The sequence below is a fragment of the Misgurnus anguillicaudatus genome, chromosome 1 (assembly GCF_027580225.2).
Source record: "Misgurnus anguillicaudatus chromosome 1, ASM2758022v2, whole genome shotgun sequence".
Classification (NCBI taxonomy): domain Eukaryota; kingdom Metazoa; phylum Chordata; class Actinopteri; order Cypriniformes; family Cobitidae; genus Misgurnus; species Misgurnus anguillicaudatus.
Window position 1 is genome coordinate 20847745 of NC_073337.2, and position 28000 is coordinate 20875744.

The 28000-nt window shown below is 38.6% G+C and overlaps 2 protein-coding genes and 1 long non-coding RNA gene across 4 annotated transcripts in view; 1 reads left to right on the plus strand and 2 right to left on the minus strand.

The window, feature by feature from the left end:
- Window positions 1–5026: 5026 nt before the first annotated feature.
- Window positions 5027–8219, minus strand: LOC129432162 (uncharacterized). 2 transcript variants are annotated; one of them, XR_008640001.2, is made up of 3 exons: window positions 8095–8219; window positions 7498–7789; window positions 5027–7317 (listed from the first exon to the last, which is right to left on the minus strand). It is a non-coding gene; the product is annotated as an uncharacterized lncRNA (long non-coding RNA). The 2 variants fall into 2 exon arrangements; XR_008640000.2 differs by having other exon boundaries at window positions 5027–7380.
- Window positions 8220–8556: 337 nt separating this feature from the next.
- rint1 (RAD50 interactor 1) lies at window positions 8557–17275 on the plus strand. The gene is made up of 13 exons (XM_055190382.2): window positions 8557–8825; window positions 8921–9162; window positions 9531–9704; window positions 11029–11169; window positions 11249–11402; window positions 11566–11676; window positions 14887–15112; window positions 15193–15330; window positions 15648–15847; window positions 15990–16207; window positions 16434–16614; window positions 16699–16817; window positions 16891–17275. Exons 1-13 carry the CDS (start codon window positions 8607–8609, stop codon window positions 17099–17101), a joined length of 2334 nt encoding a protein of 777 aa, XP_055046357.2. The 5' UTR covers window positions 8557–8606; the 3' UTR covers window positions 17102–17275.
- An 833-nt stretch (window positions 17276–18108) lies between these two features.
- Window positions 18109–28000, minus strand: part of cfap54 (cilia and flagella associated 54) — a 32290-nt gene continuing 22398 nt past the window's right edge. The window contains 22 exon segments of the mRNA XM_055190443.2: window positions 18109–18268; window positions 19167–19253; window positions 19340–19478; window positions 21301–21407; window positions 21589–21699; window positions 21782–21945; window positions 22095–22253; window positions 22340–22526; window positions 22603–22711; window positions 22804–22903; window positions 22986–23150; window positions 24154–24277; window positions 24493–24639; window positions 24719–24879; window positions 24970–25132; window positions 25206–25335; window positions 26436–26587; window positions 26665–26783; window positions 26865–27015; window positions 27086–27139; window positions 27348–27470; window positions 27565–27651. Of these exon segments, the coding sequence (XP_055046418.2) occupies window positions 18149–18268; window positions 19167–19253; window positions 19340–19478; window positions 21301–21407; window positions 21589–21699; window positions 21782–21945; window positions 22095–22253; window positions 22340–22526; window positions 22603–22711; window positions 22804–22903; window positions 22986–23150; window positions 24154–24277; window positions 24493–24639; window positions 24719–24879; window positions 24970–25132; window positions 25206–25335; window positions 26436–26587; window positions 26665–26783; window positions 26865–27015; window positions 27086–27139; window positions 27348–27470; window positions 27565–27651 (2859 nt within the window). The 3' untranslated portion in view covers window positions 18109–18148.

Consider the following 28000-nt stretch of genomic DNA (forward strand, 5'->3'; position numbering starts at 1 on the left):
ACCCAAGGTACGCACGTCTTACCCTGGCATGCACTTTGGGTTATTACAGGGAAGACAAACAGGCCGCTGAGAGATGTAGCAGGTTAGAGCCAAGCAACGCCTGTTGATGACAGACAGCCGACGTCCCCGGACTTCTATAGCAGCATGGGCAGATGAGGCCACTCGAAAAGAAGTTCGGAGCAAACATAAACACAAATGTTAAAAAGCGTGGATAAGGGCTGCTAATCTTCTATTTGGGAAGTAAAGAATGTAACGAGTGAATAATTGACCTGATAAAGGCTGCTTTAAATGGGATTTTGTCATAGTTACATTACTTGAATGGCTAAAATGACATCAGGCCACAGTAATTATAAACAAATGTCTTGCAAGATGGAAAAACCCTCAGCGGGCAGCCAGTTTATCAGTCATCGTCAGGTGCCATGCAGTCTGGTGGTGATTGTCACAAATACTGTCTTTAAACCTCCTATAAGGAATTTTTTCACCCCTTTGTTGAGCTAAATAATGTCGTGCTAATCAAGTGCTATGTTGTAATAACTCAATGAGAAAGCCTTTTTGTTAGAAGCTCACTAGTCGCCAGCGATCACCGCATTCAACCTGTCTGATGGTATACACATTCCACTGTGGGTGAGAAAAGTTTTAGTACATAACTGTAAATATGAGAGAAACATATGTGCATTACAAGAGACTGTGATGTCACACAAGAGTTTTATGATGACATTGTAAAGTAATCAGAGACGCTGAGAGATTTCACAGGTCTGTCTCATTTAATCATTTAACTGTAATCCTCCATGACTCCAATTTAGTTCAACAAATGTAAGACTGTGAGTGTCGTGATCACGATTTTCAGGAAAATCAACCAACTAGGTTTTGAAACTGGACTACTGTAAATATGCACACAATATGGGGTGGTTTCCCGGACAGGGTTTAGATCAGGGGCCTTCAACCTTTTTGTGAGCAAAAGCTACCACACTGGATAAAACAATCTTTAGGGCTAATTCTTGATATAGTCTACTTAAAACTTTTTTGTTTTACTTGTTGATTTTATTTTATTTTACTTGTTGATATGTTTGATCATTGGTTAAAATGTTAACATGCATAAAAGAAGCCAAGCTAATATAAAATATATGTAATAAATAAATATTATAATTGGGACTATTAATAGAATGTTCTTTGGCGGGCACCTCTGTGCGGACAAACTTTACAAAAACATTACTGGTGTACGCCTTGAAAGAAAACAATGGCACTGATATATGTTAAGATATAGGACTACACTGTAGAAATGGATTTGTTGGTTTAACTTAAAAAAGTTACCTGGTTGCCTTAATATTTTGAGTTGATTTGACTTAAAAATATCAGTTGACTCAAAAAAGTTGTGTACAAATACTGTGTAAATTAAGATGAATTAACTAATAATTCCTAAGCCTTGTCTGAGAAATAAATTTCAATTTTTTCACTTTAAGTGAAACATTAAAGGTGAAAAAACTACTTCAATTGGTAACACTTTAAGTTAACACCTAAAATATCTAAACATTTTTACCTTAAATTTTTTATTTAAAGTAAAACAAATTTGGTTTGAAAAAAACTTTGGCATTACTAATTAAAGTAGTTTTGAAGTTGATCCAACTTTACTTTTTACAGCGTATATTTCTATAATATAATATAATATGATATATATAAAATAATAAAAAGTTAAAAATATAATTTCTTTTAAACAATTATCTAAACTCATGAGATTGAAATAGGGCTGGGAAAAGATTAATCTTGATCTCATACAAAATAAAAGTAATTTTTTGCATAATATATGAGTTTGTGCTGTGTGTAAATATATTTAAACACACACATACACTGTAAAAAATACTTTGCTGCCTTAAAAATTTTTGTTGAATCAACTCGGATTTACGAAGTCATTTCAACTTACTATTATTTATCTTGACTAGAGATGAGTTGTTATAACTTATAAAATTAAGTTGACTTTTCTCAACTATATTTTATAAGTTGTGACAACTCATCTCTGTTGACATGACTTGTAAATCTGAGTTGATTTAACAAAAAATTTTAAGGCAGCAAAGTTTTTTTCCAGTGTACATATAAATACACATTTAAGAAATGTTTTATATATTTATCTTTTTTTAATATTTATATCTAATATAGAACATATAAAAATATAAATAAATAAATATACACACACACGTAAATGTTTCTTAAATGCACACATGATTGTGTGTGTATTTATTTATACATAATAATTACTCATAACTCATATGTTATGCAAAAAATGTCTTTTATTTTGTATGAGATTAATCTAGATCTATACCCAGCACTAGATCTAAAAACAGTGGATTTAAAGAACAGGTCCTTTTTGGGGCTCAGACATAATCAAATGAAAACTTGAAAAATTGTATATACTCATTTAATATATTATTTATATATGAAATGATAAATGATATTAATGCTTTTTGTTTGTGAAATAAATTAATTTCTACATTTGCAAATGTTTTTAAAAATGTTTTTGTGTGATGCTGGATGAAAAAAAAAACTCCAAAATACAAAACTACTTGGTAATGGCATGTACACAGACACTCTCTCTCTCTCTCTCTCTCTCTCTCTCTCTCTCTCTCTCTCTCTCTACAATGAGGTGGTGGACGTGGAAGCATCTAGTTTGACTAGACCACACCGATCTCACATTGATGAGCATGCTTTTAGCTTTTAACTGGACCTTTTCACCTATACCCAGGTGGGCTGGGTAAGGCGAGACATTTTATCACTTTAAAGATGGGGGGGTCAACTTTTATCAGCAGATCCGAGATCCAATGACAAGCAGTGGAGCAAGACAGCTTGGGTCCTGGCAAACCACTTTGCCTGGGCCTGATATTCCCCGGGGCTACGCTCTGCGTGTGTGGTCCTTCTCTCTTTCTCTCCAAACTGTGTGCCTCCATGCACATGGACAAAATGACAACACTGATGGCCAAAGATGAGCCAGAAAAGAAAAACAATCAAATAAGAGCTATGAACTCAACTGTGAGGGGCTGATTTCCATTGCCCTTCACTCCCTCTGTCTAAAAGTCAGCCACGCACACAAGACCTTCTTTATTTCTCACTAGGTTCGGTAATGCATTGAGGTAAAAATCCAGATAAATATGCCCCCCCCCCCTCATTCATTTATGTGGTCAATTTGCTTTGATTTCACTGCTTTGAAAGGAGGGAAAATGATTCATGCTGCTGGCGCGCGCAGCAGAGCTGCAGCTGTACTCTGCACCTGCAACTCCCAAATCTGGGAAAACAAGCTCCCGGGAGCAGGCGAAAAAGAAGCGGGCCAGGCTTCACACACCAACACACACATAAATATATTTTGCAGACTCCCCCAGCCACCATCCTCGGGCTAATTGATTTTTGTAAACAGAGGAGTAGCTTAAACCCAAGCGCTGGATTTTACACGTTTCAGGTTTGTAGTCAATGAAGGAATCTTGGAGCCTGCCGAAATTTTGTTTCATTAAAACGGCTCCAAAAAGCTTTATCACCTTTGTGAGTCAGGCCAGTAAAATTCGACTTTATTTATCAAGGACCCTTCTACTGGTAATTTTAGTGACATGAGGGGCTCTAGTAATGACCTGACGTATCTGGTTTTTATTTAAGCTTTCATGAACACTTGTTAGACTGTTTATTAACTATACTGGAATGTCAAAGCAGCACTAGATCAAAAGGTCACGCTATTGGAGATCTTTATAGGCTCCTTTCGCACCACCACCCCCAAAAGCGAATTCTCAGCAGTCTGCCACATACATACGCATACATTCCACATGCTACCTTGCGCATACACAAACATACAGACGAAAACGACCCTATCGCATCTTTAACATTCCTTTGGATGTATACAGTTGGAATTGTTACTGGAACCTAAAGCCAACTCGTGTAAGCAATATCGGCATGCCAAGCTATGACACAGGAAACACACACATACACAAGGGCACTAACACACACACACAGTCTCATGCAAACCCGCGCAGCCTCTCCATTCACACGCAAACAGCTGGGTAAGGAATGTGGGAAAAACACGCTTCCAGCTCTGTTTTGAATAGCAGTAAATTTGCTGGTCATCCACTGCCACTTTATGGCATAGTGGGCCACTCATGAGACGCTCCAGGCAGACTCCAAGTGCTCGTGGGCAGTTGTATCGCCATCCAATTGCTAAATAGTTTACTATACCTTATGATTGGTGCATAATGGCTCTGTAACTAGGGTCATGTTGAAACAAAAAAAGATTTTTGAACTTGACACTGTTATCTCACAGTGATCAATTTTGACTCGGATGGTGACAGATATGTGATATATCACCCTCGGGTAAGTCCTGACAGACTCCACCACCCACGTTCTTTACACCTGATATCATTTATCTCAACGACAACTTGAGATTTTTGAAGAGATTGATACTTTGAATTGAATACTGTACAGTATGTAGACTTAGTTTAAGTGCCGGTATGAAGTGTAGGATTAAGGGTGGGTCTTTGGAAGGTGCAAAAGCTACCCTCTAAAATTTTGGTTGATTCACGGCACGACGCAAAGTGGAGGTTACACCGCGGGTGAGCATTATTTTCAAATAATTCAAAGGACCGGAGTCAATTATTCCCTTTTATACCACGTTTACTACAAACATTGCTCTGGTGCCTATTTTTAAGACATTTGACAAGTTAGGTGTGCGGTTATCAGAAATTAATGCATACCCACAGAACATTTCTCAGCCAATCAGAATACAGCATTCAACAGACCCGTGGTATATAGTGTTAACTTCGAAAGGAGATGAGATAATGTGCAAGTATATTTAAAGAGTTTGGTTCCACAAGATTTTGTTTTATGATTCGCATTATAAGCGACTTTGTCGCTGTGTGTCGCTCGTCTCTTTAGAAAGAGGCATTTCTAAATCTGGTTGTCATAAACAGATGAGTACCGTCCACTCCAGTAACTGACAAGAGACGGATGACGGGAACTCCACTGCTTTGTTCTCATTGGTAGTCACGCCCGAGAAGTTAAAGGGGGGGTTTAATGGTATTTCAAGCATTCTGACTTATTAACACAGTTATAGAGTTGTTTCCTCATGCTAAACGTAGGCAAAGTGTCAAAACAGCAGTTGGACATGTTACAGAGTATTTCTGTGCCGAATGCACTTCGTCAGGGTTCGTACAAGTTTCTGCAAGTTTTTTTCGATTACAGTTCTAACTGACGTTTCAGGGGTTTTCGATACGTATCACTTCTTTATATGGGCTTCCACCGGAAAACTTCCCCCGGAAAACCCAGCCCACTCGTCAATCAGCGGGAGACGCTAGAGCTGCTAACAGCTTATCATGCCACTCAGCTTTGTTTAATTTCAAAAGTCAACAATGGCACGAAAGAATAAGTGTGTTTTTGGATGTAAGGAGAAGACATCCAGCCTTACGGAAACAATGGATATAGTTTATTATCCGGGGTAGCAGCGGAGTTTTGCGTGTGTGTTTGATTCAGTAGATTTTCCCAACCGGGTCATGACGAGTTGCACGCGGTAAGTAAGACTTCTGTCTTATGTTGGAAATAGTCGCGTCCATATTATATAAATGACACGAACATGTAGTGAATCATAAGTTAAAACAGTGTTGTATAGTGTTGCATGACTCGTACTCGCTCCTCCTGCGAAAGTAACTCCTCCTTCTTCATTTTTTCGTACGTTATCGAAAAGATTCGGTAAAGCTAATCTTTCTTTTATAAATCTGATTAAACTAAAGACTCTTCAGAGATATAAAGGATGTCATACTACTCTATAGGTACTCCGGATTAACATCAGAAATGCAGAAACAGCGTGTGTTACGTGAGCTTTAAACATTTCTCAACTTTGTCGCACAACTTGACACGCCCAATCCAGTCGCCAACGGTCACTATCGCTCGTGTTGCTAGAAGTCGCCAAGCTTCCATTGAAATCAATGAGATTGCGTCGCTCTGATATTGCTGCAATAAATATTTCGTATATTTTGCAAGTTAATAGTGTGCGGGATATCCTTTATTAGTCATGCAAGACTAAAGTCCTATCTACTTGAATGGTGAAAGACCAAGCATGCCGCACAAGCCCTGAAAAGTGAAGCCAAAACGTCTCAATCGCCCCCCAGTGACTGGTCCCAGTATTGGTCATAAACCCCGCCTCCCCATGTTATTCGATGGGACCAACTAAACAATTTAATTACACTTCAATTATCTTTTTCCTGAAGCTGGTTTCTGTCTATTACTGTAGTTTTTATCACGCTGATGTAAATTCAAGCGTTTTTTTTTTTATAAGTTTGTTTTTAGTTAGTTATTCAATGCTATAAAAACGGTGGTGTCACGTCATGATTGACAGCTGTGATATATGCGCATTCTGCGAGAGCGAGGGTGGGGCCTTGCTTTCGCGGCTTTACTACCTGGTCACTACTGCGCAGGACTGGTCCTGAAATCGCTACTGCGCAGACTCAAGACCCAAGATGTCAGCGCTGTATCGGGACACTGGCGCTTTACTTTTCACCAATGGAAGAGAGCGAACGGGCGTCATCCATCTTTTTTTACAGTCTATGTGAAAGACAGATATCTCTAAAATCACAATTAAACAACATATTTATGACCAGTATTGGACAGATTGGCAGGCACCCTTAAGGGCGGGTCACACTAGACTTTCCATTCCAATGACTTCCAATCATAAACATGCGGATTCGGCAACCGGAATTGCAGGCTTGTGGGACGATATTTCGCAAGTCGAAAATTTAACCCTTGTACATTTGATTAAACCATACGGACACAAAATAATTAACGTCACGACATTGACCCTTATACCAATATGGACAGGTTGTGTAAAATGCCCCCATTTTTATAATCATAAAATTTGGGCTGTTAAAAGAACTACAGTTTTTAAATTGAAGAAGGTTAATTGAAACTTATGAATATGAAATTTATGAATTGAAATGTATAAACAATCGATTGGGTCACCAATGTAAAGTGTGGTTTGGGAAGCTATGATGAAAGGATATGGATGTTGTTTTGCAATGTAAGGTGACCAGATTTTTATAATGACATTTCCTAGTCCAATGGTCAAAATATTATTGAAATCTTATCTATTAATTAAAAAACAGGGCAAAAAAAAAAAACGTTTTATTGTTTTCATCTTTTTATTTTTTGTGGGTTTGTGGGAGACAGAACACCAAACAACGGGAATGTCCCTGGAAAAGAGGGACATCTGGTCACCTTATTGCAATGGCCTCTTTCCAACTGCGACAGAGATTACTGTAACTTATAATGGTGCACATTGGCACTGTAACTGGCATATGGGTCCTTAAAAAAAAACAAAATCCATAGGTACGTGTGAAAAATGGCAGTGGTTCTCAATTGGTTTATCTAAGGAAAGAGACTGTAAGCCACTGAGGATATGAACCATTCAGCATCACAAGACCAGAACATGGTGTAGTGGGCTTTAACAAACCCCAAAACAACACAACAAGTAAACAGACTCACCAGTAGTCATCTGGACACTGTTAGGGATGAAAGGAGTCCGGCTTTCATGGTCTATGAAGTCGTACATAAACTGAAGGCACTGTGATGTTGAGATTTGCCAGCTTTAGGAACTTCATACAGCTGCTGCTTAGGCCATGAATTGACTTTGGCAAACACTGGAAACCTCAAGATCCTTAAAAACTTATGTCCTTTTTGCCATCCAAGGCAAGCAGAGCTGTCAAGAGTCCTGTCAGGAAACCTCAAACCAGAAGAGTATATCACAGAGCCCTGCAGTCACTTAAACCAGCTACTCCTGCAACCAAGAGCCAAGAAATAACATTCACGAGTCGACCCCAGTATCTGAATATCGACTAAAATTATGTAAAAACGTCGTGACAACAGTGTGTGTGTCTGTTACTTGTGTGTCAACGTAAACGATGCACAGAAAACCAAAACAAATATATATAAAAAAATTGTTATAAATTGCAAATATATAGGCATCGTTTCTGTTATATTATTTTTCGACATGTAATAAGTGTTAGCTATATAATTTTTTCAAATCCATTTAAACATCTTTAAACGGTTGTTCGTTTCAATAATCATAAAATGAACTAATACCTGTCGCATATTGCTTTTTAAAACAAGTCTCCTTTATCTCAAAATGATCATTTTAAAATATAACTTGTGACATACTGTTGATTAGCACAAATACAGCAACAGCACGCCTCATGAATATTAAGTAGGTGACGCAGAGAGCTGAGGTACGTAAACATTAATATTCATGAGTCAAAACCTAATCGTCCGACTCGCGCACCATATGCTGTAAGCCTGTAACAACTAAATATACAATAAATAAAAGTATAAAAATGTAAATATATTTATTAATCATTTTTGCTTACCATTATTGGGCGCTGAGATATGTAAAACATAAAAAAATTATAAGCCAAAATCTAGTCAATTTTTGTTTAATTCAGATGGACAAAACACTGTAACAACTAAACGTACAGTAAATATAGCAAAATATAATATAAATACACATATCTATAAGATACATCAATCGTGTCAACATCATTTTTCTGACACTAGAGGGAACCGCAGAGACAAAACTCACAGATGACGTGTCAAGAAACATGGCGGCGCCTATGATGGAGCTCAGCAACCATAACAGCAATGATCTTTCCCATCTAAAACGCACAGACAGCCCCAAATCTCCCTCTGCGGACCGAAACCTGACAGATGATGTGGTTGAACTCGTACAGAAAGAGATCGGCAGTGATCTGAAGTCGCTAAAAAATGTCGCGGGGCTTTTGGAGAAACTGACACTTGAGAACAAGCAGCTGGAGGAGCAGGTAAATACAGACGTCAACATTCATACGAGTACTGTAAACAAACATGCTATCTATTTGTACACCGATACATCATTTGCCACTTTTGATTAATATAGGTTGCGACTGTATCTTCTTCGGTTCCCTTGCGAATGTCCACTGCCCTGTACGCAGCAGAGGAATCTCGTCTCAAGCTGGAGTCTTTACTAGAAAGGGAGAGACTTCTGTCCAACACTTTACAGCAGCATCTTCAGGGCTCACAGGTCTGGGCGGACAGCATTGGACAGGTCCTGGGTCAGCTCGATACATTAGAGAGGCAAATGAAGTACCTGCAATGTCTGGCACGAATCGAGGAGCTCAGGTGAGGTGGTCAATTCAGGGTATTCAGTGTTGTAAAAAGTTCACAAAGCTGTCCTAGTATAGTAACCACAAGTGTTATTTCTAGTTTCAGTATTTCAGCCTTAAAGGAGGCAGTTCATAAAATTTTTTAAAGATGTAAAATAAATCGTTGGTGTCCCCAGAATACATATGTGAAGTTTTAGATCAAAATACCATATAGATAATTTATTTAAACATGTTAAAATAGTCAATGTATATGATTATCTCATTTCAGATGAACACAATTGGAGTTATATTAGAAATTCCAATACTTTTGTCTATATATTATAGGGCTTATATAGTGGTATCCAACAAATTTTTGACTCCATGTCATGTCTTTTGTTGAAATAGTAACAGTATTCAACAGCATCTGATGACCAACAGCGTGTGGGAAGCTGTTGGAGCCATTGACAGCATGGCCTCTCTGGACATGGGTTTAAAGGAGTCGGGCTGTAGCCACCTGCAGGCTTTTCTCAGAGAAACACTTCGCTTTTGGCACAAGATTCTCAAAGACAAACTAGCCAGGTATTGAACTTACTGTTAAGTAAGGGATAACGTATAGGCAGCTGGATGTTATCGCAGAAAAAAGCCCAGACAGAGGCTTATTTCACGATAACAACCTGCTGCCTGTACATTGTCCCACTTATTACATGGCTATTTACCTCATAATTAAGCTTAGGAATATAAAATATTGATTTGAAATATTTTATTAGCTCATTTTTAACAAATACATACCTTTCGCAAGGAAAATCTGTTTATTTCACAAAACTTTTTTAACATGTCAAATAAATCTTCGGTGTCTCCAGAGTACATGTGTGAAGTTTCAGCTCAAAATACCCGACAGATAATTTATTATAACATGTTAAAATTGCCACTTTGTAGGTGTGAGCAAAAATGTGCCATTTTGGGTGTGTCCTTCAAAATGCAAATGAGCTGATCTCTGCACTAAATGGCAGTGCTTTGATTGGATAGTGCAGATTAAGGGGCAGTATGATCCCCTTCTGACATCACAAGGGGAGGGCCAAATTTTAATGACCTATTTTGTCACATGCTTGCAAAGAGTGGTTTACCAAAACGAAGTTACTGGGTTGATCTTTTTCACATTTTCTAGGTTGATAGAAGCACTGGGGACCCAATTATAGCACTTAAACATGGAAAAAGTCAGATTTTCATGATATGTCCACTTTAGGATAAGACAAATCATTCAAATGTCACAAACATACTATTTGGTTGAATTATTTGTACATTTAATGTCATATATGTTAAGAAAAAAATTATATTTACATTTTGTGTAATATTAAACTGTACCTGTCAAAATGATTTGCAGCAAATTCAAAATAAGTGTTCGGAGTGTCATGTGTGTTGCTTGTGTTTTCAAAATATGTGTTTGTTGCGTCATGTGAACCATGTGCATTACGTGTTGTCAAAATAAGTGCCTGCTGCACACGCGTCAAAACCGTTTATGATAAAATAGACGCTCACGTTCACAAAATACATGCAAGACACTCCCTTAACAGTAAACTCTGATTACGCATGAGATGTGAGTATCTGGCAAACACGAGCGTCTCTTTTATCATAAACCCTTTAGACACATCTGCAGCAGGCACTTATTTTGACAAGACACGTGATGCACACAGGATTTCTGGACGTGCAGAACACATATTTTGAAAAAAGGAACCACACACGACCGGCTACATACATGTTGTGACGAACTTCGCATCGAGCGCCCTAAAAAAAAAAGTCACCGGCCGCCAATGCAAACAAGCCGTGTAATAAGCAAGTTTAATATTAAGTTAGCTTTAACTGTTCAAAGCACAAATAAAGCATTTCACTCACACATATTTTCCAGTGATTTTGAGGAAGTCCTGACGCAGTTCCATTGGCCGTTCATTTCGCCCCCCACCCAGTCCCTCTCTCCTCCTGCAAATGCTCAGGAGCTCAACAGCCAGCTGGAACTGCTGGCCTCTCAACTTCTTTCTCTTCAGACCTCGTATCCTTTATGTTCCTTCAGAAATACAGATTCATTCTATGAAATAGAGTTTGAGTATTTTCCTCAGCGTTTAATTCAGTGATGACCTTATATCGGAGGAGGAGGCACCATCATGCCCTGGACTCTCTCTGAATCCCCCTCTCTCGCTGCCTATTCAGATAATGCTGCTTCCGCTCAGCAAAAGGTTCAGATATCATTTCACGGGAAACCGTCAGACCAATAACTTAAGCAAGGTACTGTTTCACTGTATTTACAGAGACTGTCAAAAATCTACTTCATGTTTTTGACATAGAGAAGTCACCTATGTCCATTATACTGTGGTTTGGATGGATAAGCTATACAAAAGAGGTAAAATTAAAGACAAATATTAACTCCAGTCGTTCCTCATCTTTACAGCCAGAGTGGTATTTAACCCAGGTGCTCATGTGGATGGGGAACAGCTCCAACTTTATGGATGAAAAGATTCAGCCTATATTGGATCGTGCTGGGAGCAAGATTACTGCCAGGGTAAGACTTAATCGGCCAAAAATGATATTAAACCCATGACTTACTTACCCTGAAGTCGTCCGAGATGCATTTGTCCATTATTTTTCAGACAAACACATTTTCAGTTATTTTAGAAACAGTTTGAGATCTTTCAGTTTATCAAATGTAAAGTTACGGGGTCCATGTCCTTCAAGTCCAAAACATGTGCATCCATCCTTCGCAAAATAAATCCAAACGGCTCCATGATGATAAACAAAGGCCTTATGAGGGTAATCCCGTTTTGTTGTAGAAATATCCAGATTTGGAGCTTTGTAGGCGAAAATGGCTAGCTTCCGGTAATGCCGCCATCTTCAAGATTAGAGCATTCAAGATGAGAGCGTAAGCAGTTTACGGATGTTTCTCTGCCTCTGCTTGGGGCCCCCGCCCTCCGAATTTGTCATATGTTACTAAGAAAAGTGCGTACACTATATACAGAGGAGTCTAAGATGGCGGCGTTATTGGAAGATGGTTGTTTTCGTTTGTAGAGTTTTGAATATGGATATTTCTACAACAACACCGCACAAATTGCCCTCAGGGGGCCTTTGTTTGTCATCCTGGAGCCGGTTGGATTTCTGTGGGGAAGGATGTATGCACATTTTTGGACTTGAGGGACGTGGACCCCGTAACTTTACTGTTTAGCAGCTGGATGATATAGGACATTTTCTAGAATAACGGAAAGTGTGTTCGTCTGATGGATGATGGACGTAGGCATCTCTGACGGCTTGTGGGGTGAGTGGGTCATGGGTTTAACATCATTTTTGGCCGAACTATCCCTTTAATGTTATCCTACGACTCCGGGCCGGATCTGTTCCAGAGCTACTGACTTTGGCACAGATCAGGTGTGGATCCGGCCCAGAGAGGGAGTTAATTTATTCATCATGTAATTCCTGTATTACTTTATTTATCATCTCGTAACTAAAAGGTCAACTCTATTGAAAGGATAGGCACTCCAAACCTATATAAATTTCTTTGTTCTGCTGAACACAAATGAAGATATGTTGAGCAATGTTTGTACCAGTTTGTATGGAGGACCACAAGAGTCATGCGAAATGTTATAAAGAACTTCAATATTTATTAACTACCTGGACAAAAAAATAGCAATTAATACATTTGTTTAAAAATTCATTAATTAATCTATAAATAAATAGACAAAGTTACAAAAAAAAATATGTAACATTTTATTAGGCAATAAAAAGTGAGATTATAAAAAGTAATGTAGTAATAAAATATTAATCCATTAATAAATAGTTCAGATTAATATAACAATTTGCAGGGGCATCATAAAACACCCAATAAGTTCATCATTTTAAATTGCATTTACACGTTCTTAATTAAATAATGGAATTTAAAAATGTATTTCAAAAAGCAATTTAAAAAGAGAAATAAATAACTGGATTAATAGATTGAACTACAAATACAGGTTTAAATTAGGCATTTAAAAGGGCATTTCCATTTAACATTTCTGTTTTCATTTTCTTGATGGTTCTCCTTATTCTTTTCGCTCTATTCGATTTGCTTTTCATTTTAGCCTCTCTATTTAGCTTTTCCGTGACTCTTTGGGTCCTCATCTGAGATCTATAAATCTACGCATGACATACAATCAGAGCCAATCAGCGAGCTTGTTACCGGTACATCCACCTGGCCATAGGTAATTTGCATTTCTCATCTGACCATTTGCAAGGACCCAAAAAGTCACGGAAAAGCTAAATAAAGAGGCTAAAACGAAAAGCAAATCGAATAGCGAAAAGAATAAGGAGAACCATGGGGAAATGAAAACAGAAATGTTAAACGGAAATGCCCTTTTAAATTCCTATTTAAACCTGTATTGTAGTTCATTTATAAATCCAGTTATTTATTTCTCTTTTTAAATCGCTTTTTGATATACATTTTGAAATTCCATTATTTAATGAAGAGTTTAAAAATGCAATTTAAAATGATAAACTTATTGAGTGTTTTATGTTGTTTTTGTAAATTGTTATATTACTTTGAACTATTTAATAATGGATTAATATTTCATTTCTACGTTATTTTTATAATCTCACTTTTTATTGCCTAATAAAATGTTACATAATGATTTTTTTTGTAACTTTGTTTATTTATTTATAGATTAATTAATGAATTTTTAAACAAATGTATTAATTGCTATTTTTATTGTCCAGGTACTTATTAAATATTGAAGTTCTTTATTACATTTTGCATGACTCTTGTGGTCCTCCATAGTTTAAAGCAGGGGGTGTCCAAACTAGGGATCAACCGATATGGATTTTTTTTTTTAGAGCCGATACCGATACAATGACCGATACAGGCTGCCGATTTTCTTGAGCCGATATTTGGAGCCGATACTGCTTTTGCTCACTCGATTTACATCATAAAAATGACACGATGATGCCAAATGTTACAAGTCTCAATTTAAAAAAGTTACATTTATTGAACTTAAAAAAAAACTATATTTAACAAATAGTAAAAACATACAGCAAAGGATATTGATTTCTAGCACTTTACTACTACAAATATATATAGAGATGAGAAATAAAAACATCAGCTGTTAGGCCGAGCTTTCAATGTTATCATGGAAAGGTTGGTTGTTTTTAGTCACATGACCTGCAATCGCTTGCAGCTTCCAGCACTTTGTCTGTAAATAATGCCGGAAAAAAATGGCGTACACAGCAGCCACGTATCGGCCGATACACATAAAACTAGAAAAAAATCGGGCCAATATATCGGCAGGCCGATATATCGGGACATTTTTTTTTGCTAGTTTTATGTGTATCGGCATTGGCCGATACGTGGCTGCTGTGTTCGCCGATCTATCACTAGTCCAAACTCAGTCCTGGAGGGCCAGTGTCCTACAGAATTTAGCTGAAACTTCTCTTAACACACCTGCCTGAAAGTTTCTAGTATGCCTAGTAAGACCATGATTAGCTGGATCAGGTGTGTTTAATTAGGGTTGGAGCAAAACTCTGCAGAGATACCGGCCCTCCAGAAGAAGGATTGGACACCCCTGGTTTGGAGCAATATTGGCTTTCATAGTATTTTTTCTTACTATGGAAGTCTGTGGTGCTCTTGCTTCCTGATAAATATCTTCTTTTGTGTTCAGCAGAACACAGACATTTATACAAGTTTAAATCTAATTGTATTTTCGGGGTGTACTATTCCTTTACATTTTTATTAGTGTTGTCATCTGTCCTCTAGGTGGAGCTGTTTAGAGGGCTCCTCACTTTAGCGCAGGAGAAGCTGGCCCGTGACGCTCCTCGGATGCTCTACGACGATGCTCTCTTCTGCCACCTCGTGGACGAAGTGCTGCAGTTCGAAAAAGAGCTTCGCACCACCCACTCCTACCCACGTTCTTACCCCGGTGTCTTGCACATACTTCTGGATGAGACCGTGCTCCAGAAGTGGCTTAGCGTGGAGAAAAAAAGTATGTTTTTTGAATAATGCATCCTTGGGTTTAGACACAATCGTGTATTTTAATGATGGTAACTGAGTGTTGCTCTGCAGTGGCTGTGGAAAAAGTGGATGCCATGCTGTCTGCAGAGGGAGCCTGGAGTTCTCAGTACAAGGACATCACCGATATAGATGAGTTTAAAGCCCCAGACTGTGCAGAGACATTTATGACCCTACTCCTAGTCATCACGGGTATCATGAATAATCTTGATCAAAAATAAAAATTGTGGTATCGTATCTCTTATGCTGCGTACATAGCCAAACGTGAAGCATCGCGTTTCTTGCTCTAGATTACTCGCTTGATATAACTGTGTCATGCAAATTTTTCGCTTGAGTTAAATATTTTCAACCTGTGCATGTTTTCGTAGCAATCGTGCCGAAATGCGTGAGTTTGCGTCTTTGCATTGATTTTGTATGTAATCTACATATGAATTCGCGTTTGGTGTGTACGCCCCATTAGACCGCAATGTTTTCAAAAACATAAATCTTCTCTGTATTCATTCTTTTAGAACGCTACCGTTCTCTGCCGTGTCCACGGGCCCAGCTCAGTTTTCTAGCTCTACAGAAAGAGCTGATGGATGATTTCCGAATCCGCCTCACGCAGGTGATGAAAGAAGAGTCTCGACAGCCGCTGAGTCCCCGTTACTGTGCCATCCTCAATGCTACCAACTACATCTCCACTGTTCTCAGTGACTGGGGGGATAATGTTGTAAGTATGGTCGAGTCACCTCAAGAGAGGTCACAGTTTTTTTTGGGTAAAGAATGACTATTAGCCAATCAGCATCCAGCACTGCAAGATGCTATCCTATCAATATGGGCACAAAAATTCACCTTCAGTGTTTCTCTGTCAGTTCTTCTTGCAGTTGCAGCAGGCAGCAGTGTCTGTGGGTGAGGAGATTCTGGGCCCTCTGGGGGCGACCGAGACGGGGCGACTGGCCTCTCTGGAGGGCTCTTTGTTCGAAGGCTTATTGGCCCTGCTGGAAAGGTTACGTGGAGACATGCAGGGTCGATTACTGGACACAGTCATGAGAGATGTGAAGGAAAAGGCTCAGACATATTGTAAAGACAGGCAAGTGTAAATATTATATGTGAAATCTAGGCTAAAGTCTTTAAATTAAATTATTGATTTCACATGGTCATAGTCAATATTAAAGATATCAAGGTTATATGTTATTTATTTTATGTACGATGCATTTATGTAGATCACAAAAAAATCACTTTCACAGAATGGGTCAGATATCATTAGCAAAACCTAAATAAAATATTTATTTATGGACATTTACTATACCTTTTAGATGGATCTCCTTGCCGTCGCAGTGCGACCAAGCCACCATGTCGTTATCCAGCTCTGCGTGTCCCATGATGCTTTGCTTGCGGGATCACCTGCTCCAGTTGCAGCAGCTGTTATGCGTTCCTCTTTTTCAGATTTTCTGGCAGGGCCTCGCCGAGCGACTCGACAGTTTCATCTACGAAGACGTCAGTCTCTATCGTTTTCGCAAAGTTACATTTCATTTTATGCCACTTTGGGTTTGATCTGATTAAGCGTGTTGTTTGTCACAGTTGATACTCTATAACCATTTCAACGAGGGCGGTGCTGCACAACTGCAATTTGATATGACCAGAAATCTCTTCCCTCTGTTCGGCCATTACTGCAAGAGACCTGAAAACTTCTTTAAGCAGTAAGTGTGAGCTAGTAGGAGCTACTACGTGCGACCCTATTTTTCAAAGTTCTAATTCTTAATGTTTTTACAGCGTAAAGGAGGCCTGTATCATTCTGACTCTCAAGGTGGGCCCAGCGCTGTTGTTGTGGGACGTATTAAAGCAGGCGGAAGAAGATGATGGAATCAGAAACCATCAACAACCCAGTCCAGAGTCGGCGCTGAATGAACTGGGCATCTTTAAGCTGGCGCCCAATGACGTCCAGATCCTTTTAAAGCTGCGCTCCAACTTGCTGAACCAATGAGAAATCGCCTCGTTCCTCTGGTCTGGCTTTCGATATAGCTCTTACAAAACTTTACCAGACACTAAGAGACAACTTATATTTGAAATATGACAGATACACTAATTCAGCTGATTTATAGTATTTACAGTGGACTTGACTGTTAAAGAGGAACTAATAATAAATTCATGAACTTTTCTTAGTGCTTGCAACTTTATTTGGTACTAATAAAAACAGTAACTATAAATATGTGGTATAAGGTAATAAATGTTTAAAGACACACTTTTTTTTTGAAAATATGCTCATTTTCCAGCTCCCCTAGAGTTGATTTTTACCGTTTTGGAAACAATTCAGCTGATCTCCGGGTCTGGCGCTAGCACTTTTAGCATAGCTAATCCATTGAATCTGATTAGACCATTAGCATCACGCTCAAAAATAACCAAAGAGTTTCAATATTTTTCCTATTTATAACTTGACTCTTCTGAAGTTACATCGTGTACTAAGACCGACAGAAAATCAAAAGTTGCGATTTTCCAGGCCGATATGGTTAGGAACTATACTCCCATTCTGGCGCAACAATCAAGGACCCTGTGGCGCAACAGGGCTGCAGCAGGCGCAATGATATAAAGCAGCACCTGAAAATAGTTCCCAGCTATTGAAAGTAACTAAGGGGACTTTTGGGCAGTCCGTAATATCACTACACCTGCAGCCATGTTACATGCAGGGTCCTTGATTGTTGCGCCAGAACAAGAGCAAAGTTCCCAGCCATATCTGCCTAGAAAATCGCAACCTTTAATTCTCCGTCGCCTCAGCACACGATGCAACCACAGAAACGTCAAGCTCCAAATAGGAAAAATATCGAAACTCTTTGGTTATTTTTTAGTGCAATGCTAATGGTCTAATCAGATTCAATGGATTATGCTAAGCTATGCTAAAAGTGGTACCGTTAGACCCAGAGATCAGCCGAATGGACCCCAAAACGGCAGAAATCAAATGCTCAACTCCAGGGGAGCTGGAAAACTAGAATCCTCTCAAAAAAGTGAAGTGTCCCTTCAAATGTTAAGAGTTTTTTTAACTCATAAGAGAGAGCAGCCAAGTAATAAAGCCCTTGTCGCACAGTGTGCTCCCTGTCGAGGGATTAAAGCAGAGTTCCAGGTCACGAAGAGTCTGCATGCTGGGGTCAAAGGGCACCTGAGGGACACAACTCTCGGTTAGACAAAGGATCACCCAACTGTTTACACCTTAAAGGAATAGTCTACTCATTTTCAATATTAAAATATGTTATTACCTTAACTAAGAATTGTTGATACATCCCTCTATCATCTGTGTGCGTGCACGTAAGCGCGTGCGACGCTTCGATAGCATTTAGCTTAGCCCCATTCATTCAATGGTACCATTTAGAGATAAAGTTAGAAGTGACCAAACACATCAACGTTTTTCCTATTTAAGGCAAGTAGTTATACGAGCAAGTTTGGTGATACAAAATAAAACGTAGCGCTTTTCTAAGCGGATTTAAAAGAGGAACTATATTTTATGGCGTAACAGCACTTTTGGGAGTACTTCGACTCGCCTGAATAGTCCGCTCCCCTTCTCACTCTCATAATGGGAGAGGGAGGGTGTTACTGCGCCGAGTCAAAGTACTCCCAAAAGTGCTATTACGCCATAAAATATAGTTCCTCTTTTAAATCCGCTTAGAAAAGCGCTACGTTTTATTTTGTATCACCAAACTTGCTCGTATAACTACTTGCCTTAAATAGGAAAAACGTTGATGTGTTTGGTCACTTCTAACTTTATCTCTAAATGGTACCATTGAATGAATGGGGCTAAGCTAAATGCTATCGAAGCGTCGCACGCGCTTACGTGCACGCACACAGATGAAAGAGGGATGTATCAACAATTCTTAGTTAAGGTAATAACATATTTTAATATTGAAAATGAGTAGACTATTCCTTTAAAGTACAAGCAAACGAAAATGAACATAATAATGAAACATATGTCAAAACATCTAAAAAGTAAGCTTATTGAAACGCTTGTGATTATGATATCTTCCATTTAGATTATAATGATGTTCGTGAAACTGTTGCTTTACCTCTCTAATGGGTGTTAAGTTTAAATCAGGCTTCAGTAAGTCCCTGATCTCAGTACAGACAAGTGTAGTCTTTTCCCAAAGGATCTCCTAAATAAAACCAATACATATGCATTACAAAGATTTAGTCTGATATTTAGGTTGATGCATAATGATGGTTCAGTGCTCAGACAGACCTGCTGTCTGGGAGGTGTGGAGGTGGCTGCTGTGGTCTGCTCCTCTTCTTGTGAACTGATGGAAGAGGTGGAGCTTGTGATGGGTGAAACATCCGCCTCTGTGCATACTGATCTCAGTAAGGCATGAACAGCCTTTAGCCTTTAGGACAGAGCCATGGGAGTAAACCAAATTGAATAAGATGTAATTTCAATGCAACACAGGATGAAACCCGCCACCAAATTCCTGCTTTGTTAATCTTAGACCCCATAAAGAAACTTTCTAGAAAATAAAAGTGCCTCCGGATTTAATATACAATACTGGCTGCCAGAGTCTACATAAATTGTGTTAGCACGTGGTATCCACTTGGTAACTTGACATAAACCAATACATCATAACTTGTCATAAATCTGTCATAAACATGACATAGCAGAATAATTATTAAACTTAAAGGAATATTCCATTTTCTTAAAAGAAAAATCCAGATAATTTACTCACCACCATGTCATCCAAAATGTTAATGGCTTTCTTTGTTCAGTCGAGAAGAAATTATGTTTTTTGAGGAAAACATTGCATGATTTTTCTCATTTTAATGGACTTTAACATTTAATACTTAACTCAACACTTAACAGTTTTTTTAATGGAGTTTCAAAGGTCTATAAACGATCCCAAACGAGGCATAAGGGTCTTATCTAGCGAAAGGATTGTCATTTTTGACAAGAAAAATAAAAAATATGCTCTTTTAAACCACAGCTTTTCGTCTATGTCCGATCCAGCGCGACCTAACGTAAATGCGTAGCAACGTAGAGAGGTCACGTGTTACATATATAAAACGCATATTTGCGGACCATTGTAAACAATAAACTGACACAAAGACATTAATTAGTATCAGTTGACATACAACAACGTAGGAACGGTCCTCTTTCAACACACTTGTAAACACTGGGGCGGAGTTCCGCGTTCGTCCTCTGTGACCTCTTGACGTCATGACGTATTGCGTGGGGTCACGCTGGCGCATCACGATCGAATCTGGACGAGAAGTTGTGGTTTAGAGGTGGATATTTTTTTTTTTTCTTGTCAAAAATGATAATCGTTTCGCTAGATAAGACCCTAATGCCTCGTTTGGGATCGTTTATAGTCCCTTGAAACTCAGTTGAAAAAAACTGTTCAGTGTTGAGTTAAGTATTTAATGTTGGGCTCTATTAAAGTCCATTAAAATCAGAAAAATCCTGCAATGTTTTCCTCAAAAAACAAAATTTCTTCTCGACTGAACAAAGAAAGACATCAACATTTTGGATGACATGGTGGTGAGTAAATTATCTGGATTTTTCTTTTAAGAAAATGGAATATTCCTTTAATAAACTACCTAGCTTTATGGGTTAACATTACATATCATATAATATCATTTTATCAATTAATAATAATAATAATTATTATTATTATTATTGAATGATGGAACACATGGAAAAAACATTATGAACTCAATAATATTAATGACGTTGTTATAAAATTATTTGACAGAGTATTAACACTTAATGACATTTTAATGACAAATTATATTTGTACCACTGTAGATGAGGTCAAGAAACATATTTATGATGCTGTTATAAAACCATAAGCCAGCGTATAAACACTGGTAAAAAGTGGTGAGTTATGTTGTCTTGGTAATGTCAAGTTGTCATGACAAGTTATGATGTATTGGTTGATGTCAAGTTGTCATGACAAAGACATCTCAAACAATGTCATATTTGCATTAAAAATGACATAACTGAATGAACGACACTTATGACAGTTGTTATAAATGTCTATAAAATCTCCTTCATGTTCATTGCACGTGTCATGTCATGATTATAAAGGTGTTATGTCAGTCTTACGAACACCCCTTCAAGTAGAGTGTTACCAAATAGGGTAATGTATATTATATTGCATTTCTATCAAGAGATCATTCTAAAAGTTACACAATTCACCCTTAAATAAATCCTACCTGTCCAAACAGACCAATTTCTGTCCTGCCTGCAGTCCAGCCACAGTCTCTGCAGTAGGGCTTATAGCCGACAGAGGAGCATTATTTAGGGCAAAGACAAGCAAAATCTAAAGAGATCAAACATTGGGAAATCATATAAACAGCTTTGCAAATTTATGGTGTACACTTTTTCTGCTGTTTCACAGGTAAAATCTCATGGAGATGTTTACTAATGTTAATGAAAGAGATATTCTTTTATTTTATTTGTATATATCAAGATATGAAGAAATACAACAAAGATAAGACTACCATGCTGTCCTGTAAGGTAGGTCTGTACCACTGGATGCAAAGTTCTTGAGTGTCAGCGATGGCCCAGGGGTACAGATTTGGCACAGGTTCACCTTCCTGGCCAAGAGATGCCTGCACAGAAAACCAGAGATCAGTCGTGACTCAACTTTTTTGATTTTTCTAAAAATGTATTAAATGGTAATACATTAAAAACCTGTATAAGCTGAGGCTTAAGTATTACAGCAGCAGGTGGGTCGGGAACAGCCCACCGCTCTTTGTAAGATGGCAGGTGACGGCTGAAAAAGGTGTGTAACTGTGAGAGTCTCGGAGAAAGATTACAATCACCAGCCACGGACAGCAGCCCATCAGCACCCTTCACTGCTCCCAAAAAACACAGCAATATATGCATTACAATAAATATAACCATATTACACTGATACATAAATAAAAATGACTTTATTAATGGATTAGATCTATGGTTAATTGATTATTAATACAGGGAGTCTTTGTTGGATATCTTGCTGTACCTGGTCTTGAGGACACCTGCAAAAGGTTGAGTAGGTGTGTGTAGTACCGAGACAAATGAACCCAGGTCAGCTGAGAGCATTTCCTGCTGTTCAGCTCATGCCCGGTATCCATGAACTCTTTAGTATTGCTCATAAGATTCCCACGGTTCTCCAGACTCCCTGCTAATCAAAACAACATAAAATGCATTTAAATCATACCAACAATACTGAATGTAAAACTGAAATGTGCACAATGAAACGGTTACCCCAGGTGTGTAGGAGATCATTCGATGCAAAATCAGGCAGGGCTTCAATTGAGGAAGGCGACAAGTGGCTTTCAGTATCTTCAGTGAATCCATGAAATCGGTAACAACCGTCAATAGCTTCTGATGTCTTTAAAGCCATCCTCAAACAAATCCAGAAGACCAGTAGATGTGTCTCTCCATCTGTTTCCTAAGATCACACACATTTACTTACATTGATATTTCATTGATAATGTGTAATTTTCATCTCTTAGATTTCGAAGCACCTTGCTGGCTTCATCTGGTGTTGGAGAAGTGGGAGGAGTCAGATGTGCAGGTTGTTCGCACTGTTGCAAGTATACCAATGCCATTTCAAGATAGCACCTATGTATTAGCCTAAGATACACAAATGCAGAAAAAATCCAATTTGAGCACAATTACTGTAATGGGAAAATTTTGTAAAACAGTAATACTTTCACTTGACTTACAATAGGTTGTGACTATGATTGTGGACGCACTGTAATAAGGCCTCCAAGACCTTTTGGGGATCCGATTTTTGCATAGAAATGAGATGTCTACCTAGCAGTCCTGCAGACGTACAATTCACAAAGACAATTAACAATGGATAAAGAAGTGAGAGATGGATTAAACATTATTGTCCATTGGTCACCTGTGCAGTAGAGGATATCACCCTCCAGCTGAAGGTCTCTGTTGGCAGAAGCCTGTGAGATGTTTAGTGCAGACTGCAGAACTTCATGAGCAGATACCAAGGGTCTCCAGGGCTCCTCAGCTTCCTCTGAGGAACCCAGCAGAGCTTGTAGTGCCAATGAATGACCTGGAAAACAAATTACAGTATCTGTAAATTGCATAATAACATATCTGATCCTTCAGTCTACAATTTTGTCTAAAAATAACATTGCTAGCTGGAGCCATTTACTTACAGTCTTTGTGCTAAGCTAGGTTAGCGGTGGGTGCGTCAGAGCACGGAGATGAAAAGAGTATGTATGGACTTATCTAACTCTGGGGGATACAGTGAATAGGCTAAAGTTCCAAAAAGTGGGCATGTTCCTTTAAAACACCCCCTTTAAGACTCAGAACCACAAGTGGTAATGACAAATCTTTATCTCAAGAGATACCCGTTACTCTTTATCTCCGTCCACCGTACGCCTCCAAGAGCTCAGCTTTTGCCGGAAAAAAACAGAAAGGTTGTTCTGTCTTTTATAAATCTCACAACACAAAAGACTCTTTGGACCAGTGGCGGCTCGTAACTGCTCTTCCGAGGATGCGCTAATTCAAAATAACTGTTCGGATTGTCACGTGTGTGGTTCCCTTTTCCAAAATATGTGTCCTGCGTGTGGAGAGATCCTGTGTGCATCACGTGTTTTGTCAAAATAAGTGCCTGCTGCAGACGCGTCAAAACCGTTTATGGTAAAAGAGACGCTCACGTTCCCTAAATACACGCAAGACACTCGCTTAACAGTAAACTCTGATTACGCATGAGATTATGCGAGTATCTGGCAAACACGAGCGTCTCTTTTCAAGTTCAAGGCAGCAGGCACTTATTTTGGCATGACATGTGATGCACACACAATCTCTCAAAGCGCAAAACACATATTTTGAAATGATGAACCACACACATGACAAGCTACATACATGTTGTGAAGAACTTCGCATCGTGCGCTTCAAAAAAAAAGAAGTCACCAGCCGCCACTGCTTTGGACATATGAAGGATGAAATACTACTCTATAGGTACCCAAGATTAATGAGATCGGCAGGAACTGTATGTGTTATGTGATTTTTAATGACAATGAATGAACTATGTATGGGGTTTATTATACCCATCCGCATGGTGGTCTTTGCCAGCATGGGGAGCTGCAGAAGATAAATATTCTTTAGGCCTTCAGACTGCAGTTCCACCTCGCCTCCTTTATTGAGATCCACAGACTCTCCAAGGGCACCGAGCTAAACAGAGAGGACAGTACGACCATTACCACTATTTTACCACAAATAAATACATCACCAGGATGCAATGACCAATCAAAAATTCATTGTAGTCCTGCTGTAGGAGTACCAGTGTTTCCAAAATCTAGAAGCAACTGTGACTTCAAAATCCAGGTTCATGGTTTAAGTACCTATAAAATTATATATGGCTATATGATACAAAGAATGATAGAAACCTGTTGCTGTAGTAGTTTTTGTGTGATCAGATGAAGAGTCTGACTTCCTGTTCCTCTCAGCTCACTAAGTAGCAATGCAGCCTCAGCCAGAGCCATTTGGGAGCGCTGAGATAAAGCGATGCGTCCGGACAACAAGCTGACAATCTCCTGAACGGACACATACAAACATTTATACCCCGGACAGCACTAAATCAAAAATGATGTGTCATATCCCGATCACACTGACTTGTAACATCAAGGTACTGTCCTCTCTGGCTTTTCCAAGGTGTGTGTTCAATTGGACGCCCTGTAAGAGCAGCAAGGCTGTAGTGTCTGGATCTCCCCAGGCTTCAGCCTCCGCTAGACCTTCTTTCAGCACCCTGAATGCCTCTGCACTGCTGTCTACATCTGCACAAACACATGCATTGCGGTAAACACCAAAGAGAGCACAATACCAGTTACAGACGCCTTTGTGCTTTATAGAGCAGCTGGGCCGACCAGAGTAGATGGACGTTCCAGGGATATGGCCTACAAGAGAGCAGACCACCACCAGCCTGCAGCGGAGCCAGAAGAGGCGATCCATGCGTTCTCTAGCATCCACCCATGATGGAACATCTCCAGTTTGGAAACTAAGAATAGACTTCGGCTCCGGAGAGCTGATCTGTAAAAGAAAAAGTTAACGAATGGAATATACAACAAAGATTTCACGCTGTAAATAAGGGGTTGGCCGATACCTGATGTGCTTTGGATCTGGATCGTCTGAGGGTAGAGGACGGAGGTCTGGGAGGTGGTATCGGGCGGAAATCACTTTGAAACACAGGAGAGCTCTGGAGAAGACTGATAGCAGACACTGCCAGATCTGCACTATAAGGGATAGGACACATTTGTTGGATTTGCATCTCCAGGAACGCACATGGGTGATTCTCACAAAATAAGACTTATGTGGTGTCATGAAACATTTTGATAAAAAAAGTAAATGCAAAGTAAGAGTATCAAAATAAAAAGCATACAGTTACAAACATCTCTTCATGTACTATTTTGCACATGATTTCAAATGACATCATACAAACCAATTTTGTTGTTTTTTCCAAATTTAAAGGCGCAGTGCACAATGTTTGAAAAACGCTTTGGAAAAGGAGACCGGCCGACTTCCAAAACACATTTGTAGCCAATCAGCAGTAAGGGGCGTGTCTACTACATCTGACATCGTTGCCGGGGTTGCGTATGTTTAGGTGATTTCAAATATCAACATTAGCTTTCAAACATTGTGCACTCCGCCTTTAAGGGGAAAATGTTCATTACCACAATGTGTCCATGACTGGATTTGGGTTCTTTGACATGGAAATATTTATAATTAAAAAATCTAAAAAATAAAAAGCTTCAGTGCTTGTTATACTATAAACATTTACAGTAAAGAAACATGTGGTATTTGGTGATCATTGGTAAATGTAGAGACAATAATAAGGAATATAAATGTGTCCAAGAAAAAAAATTCTCATTTTCCGCAACAATTTTCAATCATTGTTTAAGCCCTCAATGAACTAACATTTTCCCCAAAAAAAAAATTGTTGGAAGGGACAAAATTAAGTGTGACGCTCAAGATGGCTACCAGGTAAGCAGTTCTTATTTTTTCTCTCCAGATAAAAGTTGAAATTTTGTTTGTCATAGTACCTAGACAACTTTTTAGTTCTCATTACCGAAACATGAGTTTGTAAATGCATATATTTAATGTCATTTCATGTTGCGGTAATGATAATTTTTGATAATGATAATCTAAAAAATGTAAATAATTATATAGGGAATATTTTTTAAATCCTCTAAATATAATGGTTATAGTAAATTCAGACCTTAATCTAAAAAAAAATGGCTTCAAGGGCTATTTAAAAATTCTGATGCTGGACAACTTTTTAATCTGGATTTCGTGAGAATCACCCACATACACCAGTATTTATCCCTTACACTACCTGGCAGCCATTCGGCCCTGCTGCAGGTTGATATTGGACCGCAACAGTCTAATCTCCACCGCTAGCTCCAGTTCTTCTGGATCAGTATTTAGGGGCTGCAAGGTAAAGATCTCGGGACTAACCAGAACATGTGTTTCTTTTAGAAGTATGGCCTGGAGAGAGAAATATAGGACATTATAGAAATTGACATTTATATGCACAGACATGATGCAGTTGCAATATTAACCACCTTAAGTTCTGCTAATGTTAGTGTGACCTTCCTGGATATAAGCTGGAGACCCTTCGACTTATTGATCTAGCTGCAGTACGAATCAACACCGCTGAAGGTGTCCGAGCTCTCTGATACCTCTGAGGGTTTTAACATATGCATGAAAACTATTTATCATTTCGAATTGTCCATATCTAACTACAGTAATAAGAACAAAATACCTGTTGTTAATGGTTCAGGCAGGTTGTGTATAGTGCTACATATAGTTAATATCAGATGAACTTTGGCCATCAGGAGCCGCCTGGTCAGTTTTGAGCCATAAAGAGCCTTAATGTCTTCACTTGGGCTCCTGTTAATCACATCCTCCAGAACCTATGGAAGATATCACAGGGTAGTTAGCAAAGTTTTTGATATACAGCTACATACGAACATGGGAACTTACCTGAAGATTTAAAGGATCCAACAGAGGCTTCCCATCGATAAATCGATTTGCTGCCTGTGGGAAGAAAAGTCTGTTTAAAAATGACAACAAACACACTTGGAAGAAAACGAATGCGCTATGTGTGGTGCTGTATAATGATAAAATGTATAATATGAATACAGTTCAAATCAATGCAACAGAAAAGCTGACACTACAAATAAATGCATGTATTGTTTTTACATTTGGGCGTGTTGTGAATCGTATATTGTATTTGCTTTTGTACCCAAGATGATTCCTCTGTTCTGTGGTTGCCGCCATGAGGCAAGGGGATGTCTTTACCAAATGTGAGACTGCTGAGCTCTTCTACTGCCTGACTGAAAATCCTCAACTCTGTGAGGACCTTTACCTGCACACACAGACACATAAAGTACAATGAAACTTACAAAACAGCTTTACAAAAGTAAACTTATGAAATACATATGCAAAATAATCTTTCATACCTTTAGTATTCGACATGAGACAGTGAGGTGTGGATCCCGGCACACAGTTTTGGCAATATACAGGTAGAGAGCCAGCACAGGAAGAGCCTGAAATAAACAATAAAATAAAAATACTATACAGGAAATGATACAATACAACAATTATCAGAGGATTTCACATGGCTTGATTCTCATTGGCTAATCGCAACATACAGTAGTCTGATTTTTTTTTAATTTGATATTATTTAATCAATTAAATTGAGATTTATACATCATCAGACAGCTGAATAATTAATCTCAAAGTCTTTCAATGATGTATGATTTGTTAGACAAGGACAATATTTGGCAGAGATACAACTATTTGAAAATCTGGAATCTGAATATATTGAGAAAATCGCCTTTACAATTGTCCAAATTAAGTCCTTAGCAAAACATAATATTAATGATAAATACATTT

Excerpts from the sequence above, each read along its gene's own strand:
- rint1 (XM_055190382.2), top strand. The coding sequence starts at position 8,607 with ATGGCGGCGCCTATGATGGAGCTCAGCAACCATAACAGCAATGATCTT. Across the intron at positions 8,826-8,920 it reads ACAAGCAGCTGGAGGAGCAG|GTTGCGACTGTATCTTCTTC; the intron begins GTAAATACAGAC and ends TGATTAATATAG. Across the intron at positions 9,705-11,028 it reads CTCAAAGACAAACTAGCCAG|TGATTTTGAGGAAGTCCTGA; the intron begins GTATTGAACTTA and ends CATATTTTCCAG.